The 19,648-nt window shown below is 37.6% G+C and overlaps 1 protein-coding gene across 5 annotated transcripts in view; it reads right to left on the bottom strand.

Moving 5' to 3' along the window:
• Nucleotides 1–19,648, bottom strand: part of LOC150108709 (endoplasmic reticulum transmembrane helix translocase) — a 647,746-nt gene that overhangs the window by 317,381 nt on the left and 310,717 nt on the right. For all 5 annotated transcript variants that reach the window (XR_016548145.1, XR_016548143.1, XR_016548146.1 and 2 more), the window contains exon 11: nt 5,020–5,174. Coding sequence is in view for 1 of the 5 variants with exons in the window: in XM_090390936.1 (XP_090247062.1) it covers nt 5,020–5,174 (155 nt within the window). In the remaining 4 variants the exon portion in view is untranslated. The remainder of the gene's footprint in view (nt 1–5,019; nt 5,175–19,648) is intronic.

Below are 19,648 nucleotides of genomic sequence, written 5' to 3' on the forward strand. Positions count from 1 at the left end.
GTTCTCAACTGATAAAGATGTCATAGATTGAATTCTCTAATATTAAAGACCCTCCATTTGATGGTAATGACCAGAAGGCAACTATGTGCAATTCTCCAGGCTAGATCCCTCCTTTAGGATACTGAATTTCATAAGTTATGAAATAAAGTGTTGTAAGTACCCAATTGTGGAGCTTCGTAGCAAAAGAAGTTAAATATTTCTTTATACCAAATTTTATTTATTAATGGAAAGAATGGCAATGCCAGGATGTTGTAGCAATCTTAGATTAAGCACAGAATGTTGTAGTATTCAGGAACAATTGCAGCTTTTGGACCTTTATAATCATTTACTCCAAACAGAGGAAGATGAAAACATAGGTAGTACTAGAGAAGGTCTACACATGTGTAACTGATCTGCAACATTTTATGGATTTTTGAAGCTGTATTGCTTAAATAGCAGAATTTTAAGACAGGAAGCCCAAAGCCTCCATGCTTCTTAAATAATTGAAGAAATTCCTTTTTAAAGTGTTGGTATTGGCTGGACCAAAAAAATTGCATAGGTTTATATAATTGCTTTCCTCATCTTCTGTAATGCCTGTAATATTTATTATTTACTACTGGGCAAGAGCCTCTGTTGGTCAGAAAGACCTGGGTTTGATTCCCATGCATGATGTGAGGAACCTTTATCTGAGGAACCAGCTAGCCCACCTTTAGCCTAAAGGTGGGCTAGCTGGTTTCATACAGAGGTAGAGAATTTTTTCACCCAGAAATTCTGGTTTTTCATCCCTCAGAACAGACAAACTGGCCCCATGAACACTCGCATCTACAGACATAAGATATTCCTGGAATAAGGATTAACCAACCTATTCCATAGGATTTTGGTTTCAAATGCCAAAAGGAAAGCATAGGTCTATGTGTAAGCATAAAATCAACAACAATTACTGAGCAGGGAAGATTACAGTTTTAAGTACTATGGCTTTAGAAGAAAAGGAAAATGCCAGACCCAGAAGAGATACAAGGTTGAAGTAATGTAGAAGTCATATTTCCCATATACAAGTAGTGAAAATGTGTATCACTTTATTATTAATGTGGATCAAAAGTTTTTTTGACTTGATTATGCTACAAATTAAAAATGCCAAGAAATAATATTCTTGGTTGAAACTTTTATCCAAGTGTACAAGTAACATAATCAAGTCAAAAGTTTTTTTGACTTGATTATGCTATAAATTAAAAATGCCAAAAAATAATATTCTTGGTTTAATCTTTTAACCTTCTTTAGTAACAGTCCCAGTTGTTCACGAACTGGGACTGTTACTTGTAAAGTAACCAGTCGTGAAGATACTTCACATGCAAACTTTGTTTGCTTACATTTGGATAAAGGATTAAACCAAGAATATTATTTCTTGACATCTTTAATTAATAGTATAACCAAGTGAAAAACACTTTTAACAAGTATGGTAAGATTTAGCTGTAAGGAATGCCTCACTAAAACAGATTTAAGGCTTTTTTTTATAGTTTTCATACCATATAGTTAGGAGAGGGAATGATGGGAATGTCTGTGAATATATCTGCCAATGTAAATATGTTTTCTGCATTATCATTTGGAAGATGTGTTATAAAGATGTCCAGACTATTGTTAATCTCTTTTTTGCCACAGTAAAAAGTATATATATATATATATATATATATATATATTACCCAGATAGAAGGAGTTAGGTGTATACTGTGTTAAGAGCATGTGTTTAAAACTGTCAGTGCAAAAACTGGGCACCCATTGTAGTACTGATCGATCTATATTTTTTTTATTGTTTTTGTATTGTATCCTGTACACTCCCTGAGGGTACATATCAGGAATTTGATTATTGTATTTATGCAGGTTACTTCTCTTGGTATTCCAAGAGAAGTGACATGGATTACAAGAGTCATGGTCTGTGATGTCAGAGGGAAAACATTTATTTTTTAAAAGTGTTCAAGTGTCATTCAATGGATATTAGTGAAGAGGAAGAGAGAAGTGATTTCAAAGATAACTATTACATAAGAATTATTCAAAATTAAATTTTTGCTAGATGCCTTAAAATGGATAAAGTTCTTAATGTAAAAAAAAAAAAAAAAATGGCAGTGTGAAAAGTAAGAGATTCTGTTAACTGTGCAGATAATTTATGATAGTGGCAAATTAATTGCACATACTATGGTATCTGAGAGGATTATTAGGTCTTAAACTTTGGCGAGCTTAAACTAAAGGGTTTTAAGTTTTTAAATAATTGCAAGAGGTGAAACATTCATTTTTTTGGAGTTATCCTTTTTAAAATGAGAATTGAAAAAACTGTAGTCAAGGAATATACATAACACAGTCTGAGCAAACAGATTCATTTTCTAGTTATATTCATTAATATTGATGACTACAGCAGTAGCATTACACTGTTCCACTCTACTGATGACCCCCCACAATTCCCTCAACTCCTGAGATTACAGAGCTGGCTATAATAGAGATTATTTTCGGAGCTGAAGCTCATGTAAGGATATTAAAGATCTGTTGTCAGAAATACCTGGAGTCAAGATGTGGACACTACATCCTATGTGAAACACAGCACATTAATGACTACTTGTTTAACACTAGAGTGAGGCTGTAACTAAGACTAAGAATGTTGAGGGTTGCTTCATTTAAATGAGAAAAAAAGGTCACCCCCAACAACATAAAAAGGCTGAACTTGAAGTTTTGAATTACAAAGGTTGCCATGTCTTCTGAAATGTCTCTTATACTATTTTATAAGTCTAGCTACTCATACTTTTCAAATTTTAGAAGCCACATGAAACATCTTCAGAGTTTTTTTAATATCTTCTACTTCTTCATAAATTCTTTGTGTAATAGCATCAGAAATGTCCAAAAAAACACCAGGCTGAGAACAGTTGAAAGTTCAGAACTGTAATGAGCTGATAGCTGTTTATATACAGGGTGTTCGGGATAAATTTGACAGTTTCGTAAGGAAAAAGAAAATCTTCTTTGTATCTATTAAATTTAATGAATTGACAAAAAAACATTACAGGCAGAGTTAATTACAATACTATCAACAAGATTTACTCAAAATAACCACCATTAGCATCGATCACAGCTTCAATTCTGCTTCGGAACCTCGAACAAGCTGATGCTACAGTCTCCCTGGGAAGGGCCGCAAAAACTGTTTTAATTTTATCCATTAACTGGGCTTTTGTATTACTGGAAGTGCGATTGGTGTCTTTTTCAACTGCGCCCCATACAAAATAATCCATGGGGTTAAGGTCTGGGGAGTTTGGAGGCCAAACATTTGGACTGGTGAAGTCGTAGAAATTTTCAGACAACCATTTTTGACTTTTCCCAGAGGTGTGGCAAGGGGCCGAATCCTGCTGCCATACATACGGCCTACCATTGGCTACCCTTGTTATCCAGGGCTTGACTACAGTTAGCAACTCCACGAACAAAGCCTGAATTCCAATGCCAGGGTTCTTCAACACCTGTTCCTGCAGATTTGCGAGGAATTCTGCTGTACGAACGCAATCAGATCGTCTGCTAGGGATCTTTCTTCTTGCTACATCCTCGTAGTCACCATTGCAAGTCTCTAGTTCATGCCTGATTGTTTTTACTGTATTCAGGGAGCATTGGGCAGCAGTCGTAATATCCTTATTTTGATGGCGGGCACGAATCATCATGATACAAGTTATTCTTTTCCATGATTCAGGTGGGTTCCAGCTATCCATCCTTTCTGACATCTTGTATATGAATGAAGAAGGGTCCAAACTTTTAAATAAAGAGAAGTGTGTGTTAATACACGTAACTTACGGAAAAATATAATTAATTATAAATATGTCAAATTTATCCCGAACACCCTGTATATATATATCATAACCATGAATATGTTTCTGACAGAGAAAATATTTTAAGAAATAACAGTTCTTGAATTCATTCTTGGTGCTGTTTTCATTCAATTATATGTCTAACATAAGTTGGAATCATTATCTAAGCCTAAACACATTTTCAAATGAACTCAGCCTACCCATGCTACTATGTACAACAGGTTTACAATCTTTTTCAGGTAGGATTCACATGAAATAATAATAATAATACTCAATCATAGCTTATTAGTTTTATGTGAGATAAACTTTTCTTCTTCTACAATACTCCTGGGGGATGCCTTTAACAAAAAGGCTGAGATGCTGAGCTTATTTCAATTAAAATTGTTTTACTCTTAATCTCCTTTCGTCTCTTTTGTAATGACTGCATATAATTCAATATTAAGGAAAGGAAAACAAATGTTCCATGTAAAAGGTGGAAAACTGGAAATTTAATCACTGAATAAGTATGCTTGCACATTATTTCTGGCAAAATGAAACAGGTGATAAGGATGATTTAATGTATAACTGAATGACAAATTTCAAGTGAATTAAGGATCCCATCTATTATACTACATTACTCACAACATTTTAACACTGCATATAAAATAAAAATTAAATTATTATTATTATTCATACAGGTACTCCATGGAATTAAAAGACTCATTGTGGACACAATTATGCCAGTATCTTATTTTTAAATCATTGAATCAGTATGCTTGCAGATTATTTTTGTCAAAATGAAACAATACATACAATTAACAAGCAGACTATCATGGGCTAAAATGAGAGGATCAGAAAAATATTCAAGCTCGACAAATGCTTTAAATATTTAGTACTTGAATTGAAATAAAACAAAAACAGAGAAAGAGAGAGTAAAGTAACCATTACATTGTTTCTTTTTAAATAGTGTAGTATAAATTTTTATTGCAGATTTAAATAACCACTTTTTAAAATTAAGAACTGTTTGTCATATTTTTTTATTGATAAGCAGCAATGATATGACTACTGATAACATTTAGGCTTATCCAGTTCAATCTCACCAACAAACTAATGAAAAATCTTAGCAAAGTCCTACAGCATCAATGCTATTTTAGATGAAAATCAAAAACTATCCATTAAAGCCAACTAAATTTGTTCACTGGGTTCACTGTAGTTGCAATTTATGTTATAATACCTTTTGTAAGATTCCAATCAATTGCTGTTAGTGTTGCCTTTTCTAGTGGATCCCCAACTAATCCTTCTTCCATTTGAACTAATGAATGACAGGTGGCTAACACTTGAATACTTTCTAATGGAGCTTCATTTACTGGAGAAATATATTCTTGATCACTGAAATTAGACCATTTCATTAGTATACAATACATACAAATCCATACTCTCTCTCTCACACACACACACACACACACTATTATTGGGTAAAACAAGAGGATCAGAAAAATATCCAAGCTCAACGAATGTAATTAAGTACTTAGAACTTGAACTGAAATTATTATCCATAATCAAGCAAAAAGCAAACAGAATATTGCACATGAAACCAAAGTTTAATGCACCATAAAGATGGTGCAAGGTTATCTCCTTAATTATTTTTCTTTTAACGTGAATTATGTAACATGAAACTAGGCAGATATATATTTAGATACCGATTATCTCTCGAGCATTTGTTTAATGTAAGAAACAGACATGTCAGGATAATAGCTACCTTTTATTTAATTATTAAGCCAATATTTGCTCAACGAGTCTTTCGACTGCCTGGAGGTGTCATAATAATAGTAATAATAATAATTTCACCTTAGTCATCACAGCATCGTTACAAGCACAAAGATAAGAATATGAAAATGTACACATGCAAATAGCATATTTTCGAAATCTGTGGCAGATTCCAAAAAGTGCCTTTCTTTCAGATTTCAATCTGTAATGAAGATTGAGGTAAAAATTTGGTTTATTATTATTTTTTTTTTTTTGAAGAGGTGCAATTTGTAGTTGTTTTGGAATACCACGTGAGAAAGGCAGTTTCCAGAGAACAGAGGTGGACAAATAAAAGAAGTAAAGCAAGTTTAGTGTGTGTTTGCAGTTGCTCAGTAAAGGGATACTGTGCAGCTGCTGCTCTTGTACTAAGAGGCACAACAGAAAGTGAAAGAATAATGGTTTCCAACTTACTGGAGCAGTGACAAAGAAAGTACCAGTAAAATATAGACTCATTCTTTTAAGGTTACACGGTGATCAGCATTCATATTAATTAAATTAGGGAAACAAAACACATGTGTTAAAAAGATTATTTTACTGATTACAAATAAAATAATAACTTTACGTTTCGACCCCTGTATTGAGGTCATCTTCAGAAGGATACATTCAGAAGCATAAGAACAAACTACATGCTGTTGCACACTACACAAGTAAATTACATCAACGTTGTTAACTAATCTTTTTTTCTTAGCCTGCCCTCTAGTGGAAAAAAAAATAAAATAAAATAAAAAAAATAATAAATAAATAAATAAAAAACTACAATAAACTCTGCTAAAGTCCTCATGTACTAGGATTCTTCTGGAATTATACAGTTATATTACGATTATCTTCTGGATTTGTACAGGTTGCTATTGAATGTTCAAGGGGAAAAAAAAAAAAAACACTTCACTGGGTCTTGTATTGAGATTTTTCTTTGTGGTTGCTATGAAGGTTGTAGATGGGTCCTCCACATTCTTGGAATTGTTAGACCATCATTTTTATTCAAATTCGGATCATGTTTGAGCATTTCACATGCTTCCTTGAATTTCCGCTCAAACCAGGTTTTGGTGCGGTGTAGGGACTTGGTACCTTTCCAGTCAATTCTGTGGTATGTTTGGAGCACATGGTCAGAAAGGCCGGTTTTTCCAAAATGGAGGTATTTTATGTGACGTTTGTGTTCATCCTTTCTGATTGTGATGGTTCGTCCTGTTTCCCCTATGTACGGTATATTACAAGTGCAATCTATTTTGTAAACCCCTGGGTGGGCTAAGTGTGGCAGGGGATCCTTGGAAGAATTGAGTAGGTACCTTAATTTTGTCGGGGGTTTGAAGGTGGTTTTGATGTTGTATTTGTGTAGTGTTCTGTCTATTTTTTCTGAAATGGCTCTAACATATGGTATAGCAATAGCATTCTTGAAATCTTTTTTGTTATTAGTGGTATCTTTGTGGAGGATCTTGTGAATGGTTTTTATACTGTATCCATTTTTTATAAAGGTATGTTTGATGGTCTCATATTCATGGTTAAGAGCTTGTTCAGTTGAACAAATGGTTTGAGCTCTGTGTTTAAGGGTGCTTATAACCCCTAGTTTTTGTGTTGGGTGGTGATAGGAAGTTTTGTGTATGTATTGGCCTGAGTGTGTAGGTTTGCGGTAAACTGAGAAGGAGAGACAGCCTGAAGGAAGATGTGTGACAAGTGTGTCTAGGAACGGAAGAGAGTTGTTTTTTTTCTATTTCAATGGTGAATTGGATGGTTCGTGTTGTTTGTTCAGGTGGCTAAGGAATGTATCTAGTGCTTGGCGGCCGTGGGGCCAAATGGCGAAAATATCGTCGACGTATCTGAGCCAAATTTTGGGCTTTAGGCACGCCGATTCTAGAGCTCGTTGCTCAAAATCTCCCATATAAAAGTTCGCTATTGGGGGGGGAGAGTGGAGAGCCCATGGTGGTACCTTCTTTTTGAAGGTAAAAATTGTTTTGCCACACAAAATATCCGGAGCAGAGTATGTGGGCAAAGAGGGCCATGATGTCGTGTGGAAATATGTTCTGTAAGAGTAGGATAGTGTCATTGATTGGGACATTGGTGAAAAGGGACGTTATGTCAAAGCTGATTAATAGATCTTGGTCGTTGAGTGTAATATTTTTAATTTTGTTTATGAATTGTTGTGTATTTTTTATGCAGGAAGGGGAATGACCAACCAATTCCTTGAGTGTGGCAGCTAATTTTTTGGCTAAGTAGTAATTCGGACTGTCAATTCCTTCACACAATAGGACGTAATGGCGTGTTTGTTTTGTGTACTTTTGGTAGGCCATAAATTCTGGGTGCGCGGGCATACTGCGGTATTAATTTTTTGATTTTTTTTTTTCCCCTTGAACATTCAATAGCAACCTGTACAAATCCAGAAGATAATCGTAATATAACTGTATAATTCCAGAAGAATCCTAGTACATGAGGACTTTAGCAGAGTTTATTGTAGTTTTTTTTTTTATTTATTTATTTTTTAATTTTATTTTTTTTTCCACTAGAGGGCAGGCTAAGAAAAAAAGATTAGTTAACAACGTAGATGTAATTTACTTGTGCAGTGTTCCACAGCATGTAGCTTGTTATTATACTTCTGAATGTATCCTTCTGAAGATGACCTCAATACAGGGGTCGAAACGTAAAGTTATTTTATTTGTAATCAGTAAAATAATCTTTTTAACACGTGTGTTTTGTTTCCCTAATTTAATTAATATGAAACTATAGACTCAGTGTTGAAACACTGCATCTGTGAGTTAGAGGTTGAAGTAAACACCTGTAACAGAGGACTCATCTATGAACCTAATTGCTTACCTCTAGACAGTATCAAGGATTTTAGGTACACCACCCCAAACACATGAACAGTATTCAATGCATGGGCTCATTGGGGATTTGTATGTAGTCAAGGGTTAGGTATCAAATAGCCTCTTGAATGAAAGAGAATGCCTAGTTTTTTAGATGTTGAGGAGGCTATGAGGTAATGTGTTTATGCCAGTAGATACTGAAGGTAAATGTCAGTTAAAGCAGAAAGATTGATTTTGTCTAGTAATTTGTGTATTACTGAGGGTAAGGATAGGTGAGCTGAGATCTCTTTTGTGATAGAAAAGGCAAGACTGTGTTTTAGTGGCATTAAACATGACAAGGTTGCCCTTGCCCAATTGAAGTATAGTACGTAAATCAATTTTAAAGAACTAGTAGTAAATGATTTTGTAGCCTGGGATATCAGAGCGCTGCATGGTTTGTCAAATGACTAGGATGAGAGAAGAGTACTATCATCTGCAAAGCTGTGGACAGGATTAGTGGTGATTGTGAGCAGGTCATTTATGAATAGAATGAAACAGAGTAGGTCAGAGGACAAAGCCTTGAAGCACTCCAGCAGTGATGGTAAAGCTCAAAGAGAAAGGGCCATCCACCATGATACATAGAGAACAACCAGAGAGAAAGCTGGCTAGCCAATTACAGAAGGTGGTAGGAAGACCAAAGGATGGCAATTTGTTAAACAGACCATTATGCCACACACAGTCAAAAACTTTGGAATGCCGAGGGTGATAGCACAAGTTTCTCCAAACTTTTCCATGCATGTACCCAGTAGTTGGTGATATAAGCTACAAGATCAGCTGTGAAATTTGAATAGCAGAATCAGTACTGGTGAATGCTGATTAACTGGTGGGCCTCTAAGTGGAGAAGTTTGCTATTGATGACTTTTTACTTTTTCCATTTTGCAGAAGACTGCGGTGATGGCAATTGGTCGGTAATTAGATGTGACACTTCTATCACCTTTTTTTGGAATAGGATAGATATGAGATTGCTTCCATGCATTGGGATAACTTCCAGATATGTATATTTTGTAGTGATGTATAGTGTCCCTATTTTGCAGCAATACATATAGCCAAATTTTGTAACAATATGTATAGATTGTAGCAATGATGCTGGATGGGTGTTAGCTCTGCAGCATAATGTTTGAAAACAACTGAAGAGATCGTCAGGACCAGAAGACTTTTTTAGTATCCAAGTTATTTAGTAGTTTTCTAATGTCTTTTTGTTGAAAAACTACAGGAGGCATACGGTACTTGGATTCCATTATAGTAGAAGGTTATTTCCCTTGGTCATCCATGCAAGATTTGAGGAAAAAAGCAATGCCAGGAGGTCAGTTTTATCTTTTAGTGAAGTAACAGTGATGTTATCAGGATAAGATGCAGATGGAAGAGCAGGAGAGCAGAAGTTGCATCCAACAGGTTTAGCAACGGACCAAAAGGCATGACTTTCATTTGGACAGGAGGCAAGTTTATTGCTGTTGGCCTTTATGAAATCAGATTTGGATCTGCTGAAAACTGATTTGCACATGTTGCATGCTTTGGTAGAGTATGAAACTAGAATTCTTGACGTGAGCCACAATACGGTAAACTAAATTTTTCTTTGACTACTTGATATACCTTTGGCTGAACCAGAGTTTGGAAAGTGAGAGGGATAAAGGCCTTCATAGCAGTGAGAATAATTGCTGTGACTCATTTCCAACAGTTGTAGTGTCAGAGGATGCAAAGTTGGGAGATGTTGGAGGAAGGACATTCTGTGAGAGAGAGAGAGAGAGGAGACCTGTACAAGATTGTGGTCTAAGTTGTAAAGAAGAAAGTGATCTCTGTGGAGTATCTGGAAGGAAAACTGGTCAAAAAGAGATCCAAGATCAAGAGTATTTGGAGAGTATTTGTGTTCAGTCATTACTGAACAAAGACCTGCTTCTCATCCAGATTGGTTGATGGTGTTGGAATAGGGGAGCCAGCTGAAATTGTGGATGTTGAGGTTACCCAGGAAAATGACCTCACTACTTGGATAGCTGAATTGTTGATAGTCAAGTTTCATAGAAAGGAATGTGAAGAGATCCGAGTGGTTATAAGTGTTTGAAGATGAGCAAACAAATGAATGTTACTGGACAAGGAGGCTTGAACCAGAGAAGGTCAAAAGCAGAGGATTTCAAATTTACCATTCTCTGGCAGAATGTCAGATTTCAAAGGCATTGGTGCTACTCTTGTAGCAAAAAGAATCATATGTGTTATTGTGTTAATTTATGACCATGTGTATTAGGATGGTATGATATTAGCCTATGAATTTAGGCTGAAGATGCTTGTAATAGTGGTCAATACAAGTTTGCATGTGTGTCTAGTGTATTAAAATTTGAGCCTTTGATTTACCTTGAGAGCATTCCTAATAATATGTCTATAATGTATATTTGCATAATTCCTCAAGCTTATTAAAATGTTTCACTCAAGTGCCTGCCTGATCTGCTTTTGTCTTATGAATTCAAACATACCGCTCATAAAATGCTAACGAACTAAGCGGATTAAACCCTTGTATATAAACTCCTAAAGCGAGCCACGACTGTGAGGAAGAAATAAGAAAACGGAGGGACAAGATTAAATTCGATCTAATTTTCATGTATCACTCTGAGAGGGCCACCCTCGGTAAGAATCCCGTCTATCCAAGGTATTAGCTGACGCAGTGAAAAAAAAATAAATTTTGTTAATACTTATCGGGTAAACTCTATTAGATTGTTGTGTGATTAGATAAAACATAAGATATAAAGAGGCCAATGAGACTGCAAAGAACTAATGGAAAGAATACTTGGTAGGAAATAAACATTTTATTTGCATGTGTGAGAGAATTAAGATAGCTGTGAGAATATTAATAAGTAAATATTTTATTAAGGGTATATAGTAGAAAAAAAGGGGAGAAAGAACGTTATATCAAGTGACTTAGACGAATGGAGATAAATCAGTATAGAATAAAGTAATATATTAGACGAAATTAAAGATAAACAGTAGCAGCATAAGATATAGAAGAAAAATAAAAGGAAAAGTAAGGATGTAACAGTTGGAATACAGCCACCTGTTATTTTCAGCACATTAAAAACACTCGGGATCAGTAGGATGTTTGTGTATCATACTATTAACAGTTATAACGATAAAGATATATCTGACCACCAAAGAACAGGTCAACCACACTGCATTAGGATGCAGCAGCTTGTGAGGGCTGTGGACAGGAGGCCTGCCTGTGAAGACAGGCCTCTACCATAATCCTTTGATAACGATGTCACGTGTGCTAAATTATGACCTGAGATGGGTGAGAGCCTGTTATCGTTCTGCTGAACACCTCCTAACACCACAACTTATGCGGCAAACTGTGATAAAATCAAAGGTACTTCTCCAGCAGTACAAAATAAGATATAGAGATATTCTCTTCACAGATAAGATAATTTTCACCACTAAAAAAAAGTCATTTAACTGCCAAAACAAGTGGGTATATGCCCCAGATGATTGCACAGCATGCATCATAACACCCAGAATTCAGAGAGGTCATCACCCTGTGTCAGTGAAGGTGAGGGATTGGGGGGGGGGGGGGGGGGGTATGTATCAGGGGATATTCAAGTTGCATTTCAGTGAGAAAGGAGTCAAAACCTCTGCCAAAGTGTATCAAGAACATGTGGTAGGCTCCTAAACAACACCTTGTTTCACAGTAGGCAGTGGACCTTCCAACAGGACTCAGCCCCTGCATACAAGGCAGGGACCATACAACAGTAGTTGGAGGTGAACGTGCCCGAACAAATATCACCATCTGATTGGCCATGTGGAAGTCCTGATTGGAATCTGTTGGGCTTCAAATTGTGGTCAGAGCTTGAGAGAGTAGTCTGTAAGAAACAATACCCAAGCCGCAAGGTGGATTTGGAGCAAGTAGCATTTCCGTTGAATGTTGTGCGTGCAACCATCAATCTGTGGCCTCACAAACATTGGCTGCGTGTGAAGACAAAAAGACATTTACATTTCAAATTTCGACAGCTGAAATATGCACGTTATATGTGTGGTTTGTACGTGCTGAAAGCTGTGAATTATTTACCATAGATTAAAGGTTTATGCACTATTCAAGTTGTAACAGTATTTATGGCTAGACTAGGTAGTTCATGCACTGCCTTTATCTGCTTTTATGAAAATGGCATCTTTATGGTGGTAAAGTTTCTTAAGTGGGACAAATTCTATTTTGGAGACTGTATTTTTTTTTTTTTATTAAGATACTGCTGCTATGTCCAACCAGAGATTATTGTCAATATAGGAAGGAGGCTATAGATTAAACAGTACAGTGCAAAAGCATTAGAAGCTACAAGGTCTTTCATAACCTGTGCCTTACACTGATCTCTTCTATCCTTCATCACAGGAAAGGATAACCTTGTAAACTTCAGTGCTACCAAAATTCATTTATGACTCATCTAGCAAAAGAAAGATCTCACTTCACTAAACCCCTACTTTTTATGTCTACACTCACAATATAAACCTATAGTGCATCACCAGCATGGGTAGGCTAAGGAAAACTGTTCAGAATGAACATAACATCAGGATGGTACTGCATTGTAGTACTCTGTACTGAAGTACAAAATGTTCATGAAAGGAATAGTAAAATGTAAGCCTTTTGAATCTATATTTTAGTAAATACTTTACGAACCGACCGAGAGTTCGCTTACGAAAAATACACCTCTCCAACACTTCAAGTTCCTTAGTACTGAATGAGAGTTTTTGCTCTCTTAAGGTTTCTGCCTGGTCTCTGAAGAGAGCCAACCAGTTCGAAACAGCTGTTAGGCCAGTGAAACCTTATCAAAATGGACCAATAAAAGGCAGATATGCACGCTTGGGCAAGCGATCATGTCTTCTATAAGGTGCACGTTAGGGAAACTCGTAAATGCTGGTGAGTGTATTCCCGTAAGTTCTCTGGTCAAATTTCATTTGACACTTTCATAGTTTCTGCATTTGGTTTTGAAATAATGTTGGATTTAATATCCACTTGATTTATATAATTTTGCATTGCCAAAATGAAGACTTTTGGCTCTTTATTTTAGTAATTACACAATGTTAGATATGATAATTGGAGTTGCCATTAGAGGGATTCGTAGTCGTTTGTGTTTGTCGAGAGCTCCTGATAAGATAAGTGTCATTTTAAATTATCATTGATAAATTTACGTGAATATTACGTAGTTTTGTTTGCCTTGCGTATCTTAGTGTGTCTGTTTGTGTGTTTTTGGTGTTTCATTTTATAATTTGATAAAATACGTAAGTAGTATGGCTCCCGTACGAAGGAAAATGGCAGCCAGTAATAATGGTTCGCCATCTTTATTCAATAACGGTAATATAAAGGAGATGATTCAGTGTACTTTCTGCAAAATGTACGTTTTGCGGAGTGCAGTCGGAATATGGTTAGATGATAATAAAGGAGTGAATGTGTGTAGAAAGTGTAAGGAGAATGAGGAATTAAAGTGTAATTCAGGTAGTGAGAGTGATATTTTTGTCAAACTTCAGAACGAAGAAAATAGTGATATGACAAGAAATGGCGAGGTTGTACCAGAGAACTGTGAGGGCATGAATGTAGAAAGTGTGAATTATGGTATTAATTCAGAGCAAATTAATGGTTTTACAGAGAATAAAAAAGATGAGATAGATGCAATGAGTGAGATCACGTTGTTGAGTGGAGCGATACAAAGGGCAAAGCGGCAGCTAGAGCATATGAACAAAAGTCGACTGAGTGTACCAGCTAATAATAAAAAGTATGATAGGAAAAATAAGCGTATGAGTGTGAATGTAAACAAAATGAAGGAGAGAGTGCTGTATGGAGACTCATTAGTACGAGGTGTGTTAGTAGAGGATTTGACAAAATCGTACCAACCTGGTGCGACCATAAAGGATGTAACTGAGTCTATTAGAGAGCAAAAGGAAAGGGTGAAAGAAATGATTGTTGTGGCAGGTACGAATGATTTGAAAGGAGATAAAATGGAAATGATAGAAGACCTGAATGAATTGTTTGAGGTATCAAAAGAAAAGCGTGAGAGAGTTAGAATGACTAGTCTTGTGTCGTGGTATGACAGTGAAGTGTTCAAAAGGAGGGCCATAATTGCAAATGACTTTATGCGTGGGTTATGTATGATGAGTGGTGTGGAATTTGTGGATGTGTGGAGTGAGTTCGATGGGCAAAAGGATCTATATAAGATGGATGGCTTGCATTTGAATGGATACGGTGTAAGGAGACTTGAAAAAGTATTGCTGAATGTAGTGGATGTGCAAAATCAGGGAAACTTGATTAATTAAGGGGGGGGGAGGAGATATACAGACCTTAGCGAGGCAGTTAAATGTATGAATGAGTATAATATGCCCGAGCGAATAAGGACAACAAATCAGAATGGGATAGTTAATATAAGGCATCAAGGTAGGGATATGGCTAATGGGGGTCTTCTTGTGTAGAGGCTTAAGTGCTGTGAGGACATTATGTTGGAGGTTTAATGGATTTTTTACAACACTCAGAAAGAATTAAATTAGAATTTAATACTTCTATATTTCGTCCAAGTCACTAGGACATCTGCGGGGATTATAAAAACAATTAATGTAACATGCACACCAAAACTTACAATACTAAGCCCAACCACGTGGGTGACACTAAAGTCCTATCTAGGTGGAGCGCCCTCTATGGGCGGTAGTAGGTGGCCTGGAATGTAAGGTGGGACCTCTGGTGATGAGTGTTTCCCAAATCTTCGGAAGCTTAATGCAACCGTATTTGTTAAGATTTGGTTGGTTTCTGAGAGCTGCTGCTGCTTCTAAGAAAAGTCTCTCTTTCTTGAATTTGCTGTGGTGGAGCATGGTGGTTTTCTTCCATGATACTCTGTGGGTGGTGTCCAAAACATGGTCAGCCAAGCCTGAATGGCCATAGTTGTGTTTAACGATGTACGACTTGTGTTCCTCCAGGCTGATGGATGCTGATCTGCCTGTCTGTCCAGAGTACGCAAGCTTACAGGAACAGGGTACTTTGTAAACTCCAGGCAGAGAGAGAAGGGGGAGCTGATCTTTCGTAGAATGGACAAGGGTAGCAAGTTTGCGGTAGGGCTTATATGCTGTGTGTAGGTTATGCTTTTTTAGTGTCTTGGCTATTTTTTCCGAAGTGCCTCGGATATAGGGTATGGTGATGGCATTTTTGAATTCTTGTTGATGAGAGGAACGGGGAATGGGGGAGGAATTAATTATTTTTTTGATGCTGTGTTCACTGTAGCCGTTGGAGAGGAAAGTTCTGTGTATGTGGTTAAGTTCAGTAGTGAGGGCAGTTCCACTGGAACAACGATTGTGGGCTCTCTTGGTAAGGGTTTTCATGATGCCATATTGTTGTGAGGGGTAGTGGTGGGAGAGTTTGTGAATGTATCTGCCTGTATCTATCTACCAAGAGAGCCCACATTCTTTGTTAATGGTTAACGTCGAACGGGGGATCGGTCGCTTACCTTCGGAGGTAGACAACAACATCAGACTCAACGTAGCCAAGATCCTCGCTCACTCTTCACCTCCAAAAAGTAACTTATCTTATGCCCAACGCATGGCTCTCCAGAAACTACGTAAAGAAAAAAGTATCGTCATCAAAAGAGCGGATAAGGGTAATGCCACAGTTGTGCTTAATACCAGCGAATACAATCGTAAAATGAACACTATCCTCCGCGATCGCGCTATCTACATCCCGCTAGAACACGACCCCACAAAAACACAAGTTAAGAAATTAAAAATCTTACTTAAAAAAGTAACCTCCTGGCCCCCTGATGTCACGAAAAAACTTAAACCTTTCCACTCCCGTCCCCCCCCCCCCGAATATATGGTTTACCAAAAATCCACAAACCTAATTCCCCACTCAGACCTATAGTAGATGCCACCAATGCACCTTGTTACAGACTGTCTAAACAGCTGGCCAACTCGCTGTCCCCCCTCACCGGAAATTCAGCTTCCTATATAAAAAACTCGACCCACTTTAAAGCCCTCACAGAAAATTTAACCTTGAACAATACAGACATATTGGTAAACTTTGATGTCTCCTCTTTGTTTACCAATATTCCCTTAACTGACACTTTATCACTCTTAGAAAACGTTTTCCCCTCTGACATCTTAGAGCTCTTTTCCTTTGCCATCAACTCTGGGTATTTCTCTTGGAATAACAAAATCTACAAACAGATAGAAGGAACCGCCATGGGTTCCCCCCTCTCACCCCCCTTGCCAATTTCTATATGGAAGATTTCGAAAAACGAGCCATAGACTCAGCCCCACTCAAACCTTCTATCTGGCTAAGATATGTAGATGATGTGTTCTCCATTTGGCCTCATGGCCCAGACACGTTAGACTCCTTCCTCTGTCATCTCAGTAGCCTACATCCAAGAATCCAGTTTACTATGAAAAAGGAAAAGAACAATTGTTTACCCTTCCTAGACACCTTAGTCATGCGCCTGTCCAATGATACACTTGCCTTCACTGTATACAGAAAACCCACACACACACAGGCAGATACATTCACAAACTCTCCCACCACCACCCCTCACAACAATATGGCATCATAAAAACCCTTACCAAGAGAGCCCAGAATCTTTGTTCCAGTGGAACTGCCCTCACTACTGAGCTTAACCACATACACAGAACTTTCCTCTCCAACGGCTACAGTGAACACAGTATCAAAAAAATAATTAATTCCTCCCCCATTCCCCGTCCCTCTCGTCAATAAGAATTCAAAAATGCCATCACCATACCCTACATCCGAGGCACTTCAGAAAAAATAGCCAAGATACTAAAAAAGCATAACCTACACACAGCATATAAGCCCTACCGCAAACTTGCTACCCTTGTCCGTTCTACAAAAGATCAGCTCTCCCTTCTCTCTCTGCCTGGAGTTTACAAAGTACCCTGTTCCTGTAAGCTTGCATACTCTGGACAGACAGGCAGATCAGCATCCATCAGCCTGGAGGAACACAAGTCGTACATCGTTAAACACAACTATGGCCATTCAGGCTTGGCTGACCATGTTTTGGACACCACCCACAGAGTATCATGGAAGAAAACCACAATGCTCCACCACAGCAAATTCAAGAAAGAGAGACTTTTCTTAGAAGCAGCAGCAGCTCTCAGAAACCAACCAAATCTTAACAAATACGGTTGCATTAAGCTTCCGAAGATTTGGGAAACACTCATCACCAGAGGTCCCACCTTACATTCCAGGCCACCTACTACTGCCCATAGAGGGCGCTCCACCTAGATAGGACTTTAGTGTCACCCACGTGGTTGGGCTTAGTATTGTAAGTTTTAGTGTGCATGTTACATTAATTGTTTTTGTAATCCCCGTAGATGTCCTAGTGACTAGGACGAAATATAGGAGTATTAAATTCTAATTTAATTCTTTCTGAGTGTTGTAAAAAATCCATTAAACCTCCAACATAATGGGGGTCTTAAATTCATGTACACTATTGCTAGGAGTATTAGGAACAAGAAGGAAGAGTTTTTGGCCATGGTTGGCACTTTCAGACCACAAGTTATCGGCATTAGTGAATCGTGGCTAACTGTAGATGATATAGCTAGTGGGATTGAATGTGATGGGTACAGTGTGTTCAGGAATGACAGGGAGAATAAAATGGGGGGAGGAGTATTGTTGATGATAGCTGATGAGCTGCAGCCAAAGAGAATAGAAGTTGAATTGCAGGATAGAGAAAAGAGCACATTTGAGGCCATTTGGTGCGAGATTGAGACTAACGGAACAAAATGTACAGTTGGATGCTACTATAGACCAGATGATGGAAAAGATGGTGGAGACAGTATGCAAATAGAAGAAATGAGTGGAAGGAGGGTAATTATTATGGGAGATTTCAACTATGGTCGCATTGATTGCAGTGACGAGAGGACACATGGGAGGAAGGAATTGGATTTTATGTGGTTATTAAGGGATAACTATCTGCGACAGCATGTAATGGAAAATACTAGGGGGTCAGAGAGTGCTTGACTAGTAATCGCATCTGAGAATTTGAATAATGAATATGACCATGTTGCCACCAACTGGTGAGAGTGATCATAGGATCTTGAGTTTGGAGGTGGCTAAAGGTGTGGAATTTACAATTAAGACAGGGTACATGTGGAAATATCGGGCTGGAAAGTATGACGAGCTTAGGAGTTTGATTGGTTCAGTGCCATGGCATGTACAACTGCCATGTACAACTTAGTGCATGGAGGCAGTTAAGAAGTGTTTGCATGAAGCAATGGCTGACTGTATACCTAGAGTCCGAATAATAAATCAAGTAGGGGTTAAATGGATGAATAACACCATTAAGCTTGAGCTGCAAAAAAAAGAAACAACTATGGAGGGAATTTAAGGAGAAAGATGACTGGCAGGCACACGAACGGCATAAAGTGCAAGCCAGAAGGGTAACGAGTGTGGTAAGAAAAGCAAAAAAGGATTACGAAAGAACATTGGCCACAGGCTAAAGAGAATCCTAAACAGTTTTTTCAATATGTTGCAAGTAAAAGGAAAAACGTATATGGCAGAATGATTTTAAAGAATGCCTATGTTAGGGAGGTAACCGAATCAGTTGATATAGTTGAATTACTGAGTGAGCACTTTGCAAGAATATATCATCCAGGTGGCAACATTGCAGAAATGAATAAACCAGTAGATCATATGGGAATTGTGGTGAATGAAGTGGAGGTGAGTAGTCTATTGCATAATCTCCATGTCGATGCATCTGTTGGATTGGATGGTATACCAGCTCGTGTTGTATGAGAAGCGGCTAAAGAATTGTCAGTACTCTTGACCATTTTGTTTAATTTGAGTCTCGGGTCTGGGTTAGTCCCGAGGGGGTGGAAAGAGGGGAAAATAGTTCCACTGCATAAAGGTGGTTCCAAGACACTACTGTTGTAAATTACCGACCGATTAGCATTTCAGAAATCGTTGTCAAGGTCTTAGAGAAATTAGTCAAGAAAAGAATACAGGATTGGATAGATGAAAATGGGATATCGTATGGGGGGGAGGGACAACATAGTTTTGTGAAGGGTTGATCATGCCTCAGTAACTTGCTCAAGTTTTATAACTCAGTGATGGCTGAACTGGATAAGAGTAATGTGTTTACAGTGATTCTACTGAACCTTGCCAAGGCCTTTGACAGGATACCACATTGAACCCTAATCAGTAAATTGGAGCAGATGGGGATGGATATAGGATTGGTGAGATGGATAGGAGGGTGGTTTATTCAGGAGTTGAGTCTA

This window comes from Typopeltis vanoorti, chromosome 3 (assembly GCF_054136105.1).
Source record: "Typopeltis vanoorti isolate ZY-2024b chromosome 3, IOZ_Tvanoo_1.0, whole genome shotgun sequence".
Lineage (NCBI taxonomy): Eukaryota > Metazoa > Arthropoda > Arachnida > Uropygi > Thelyphonidae > Typopeltis > Typopeltis vanoorti.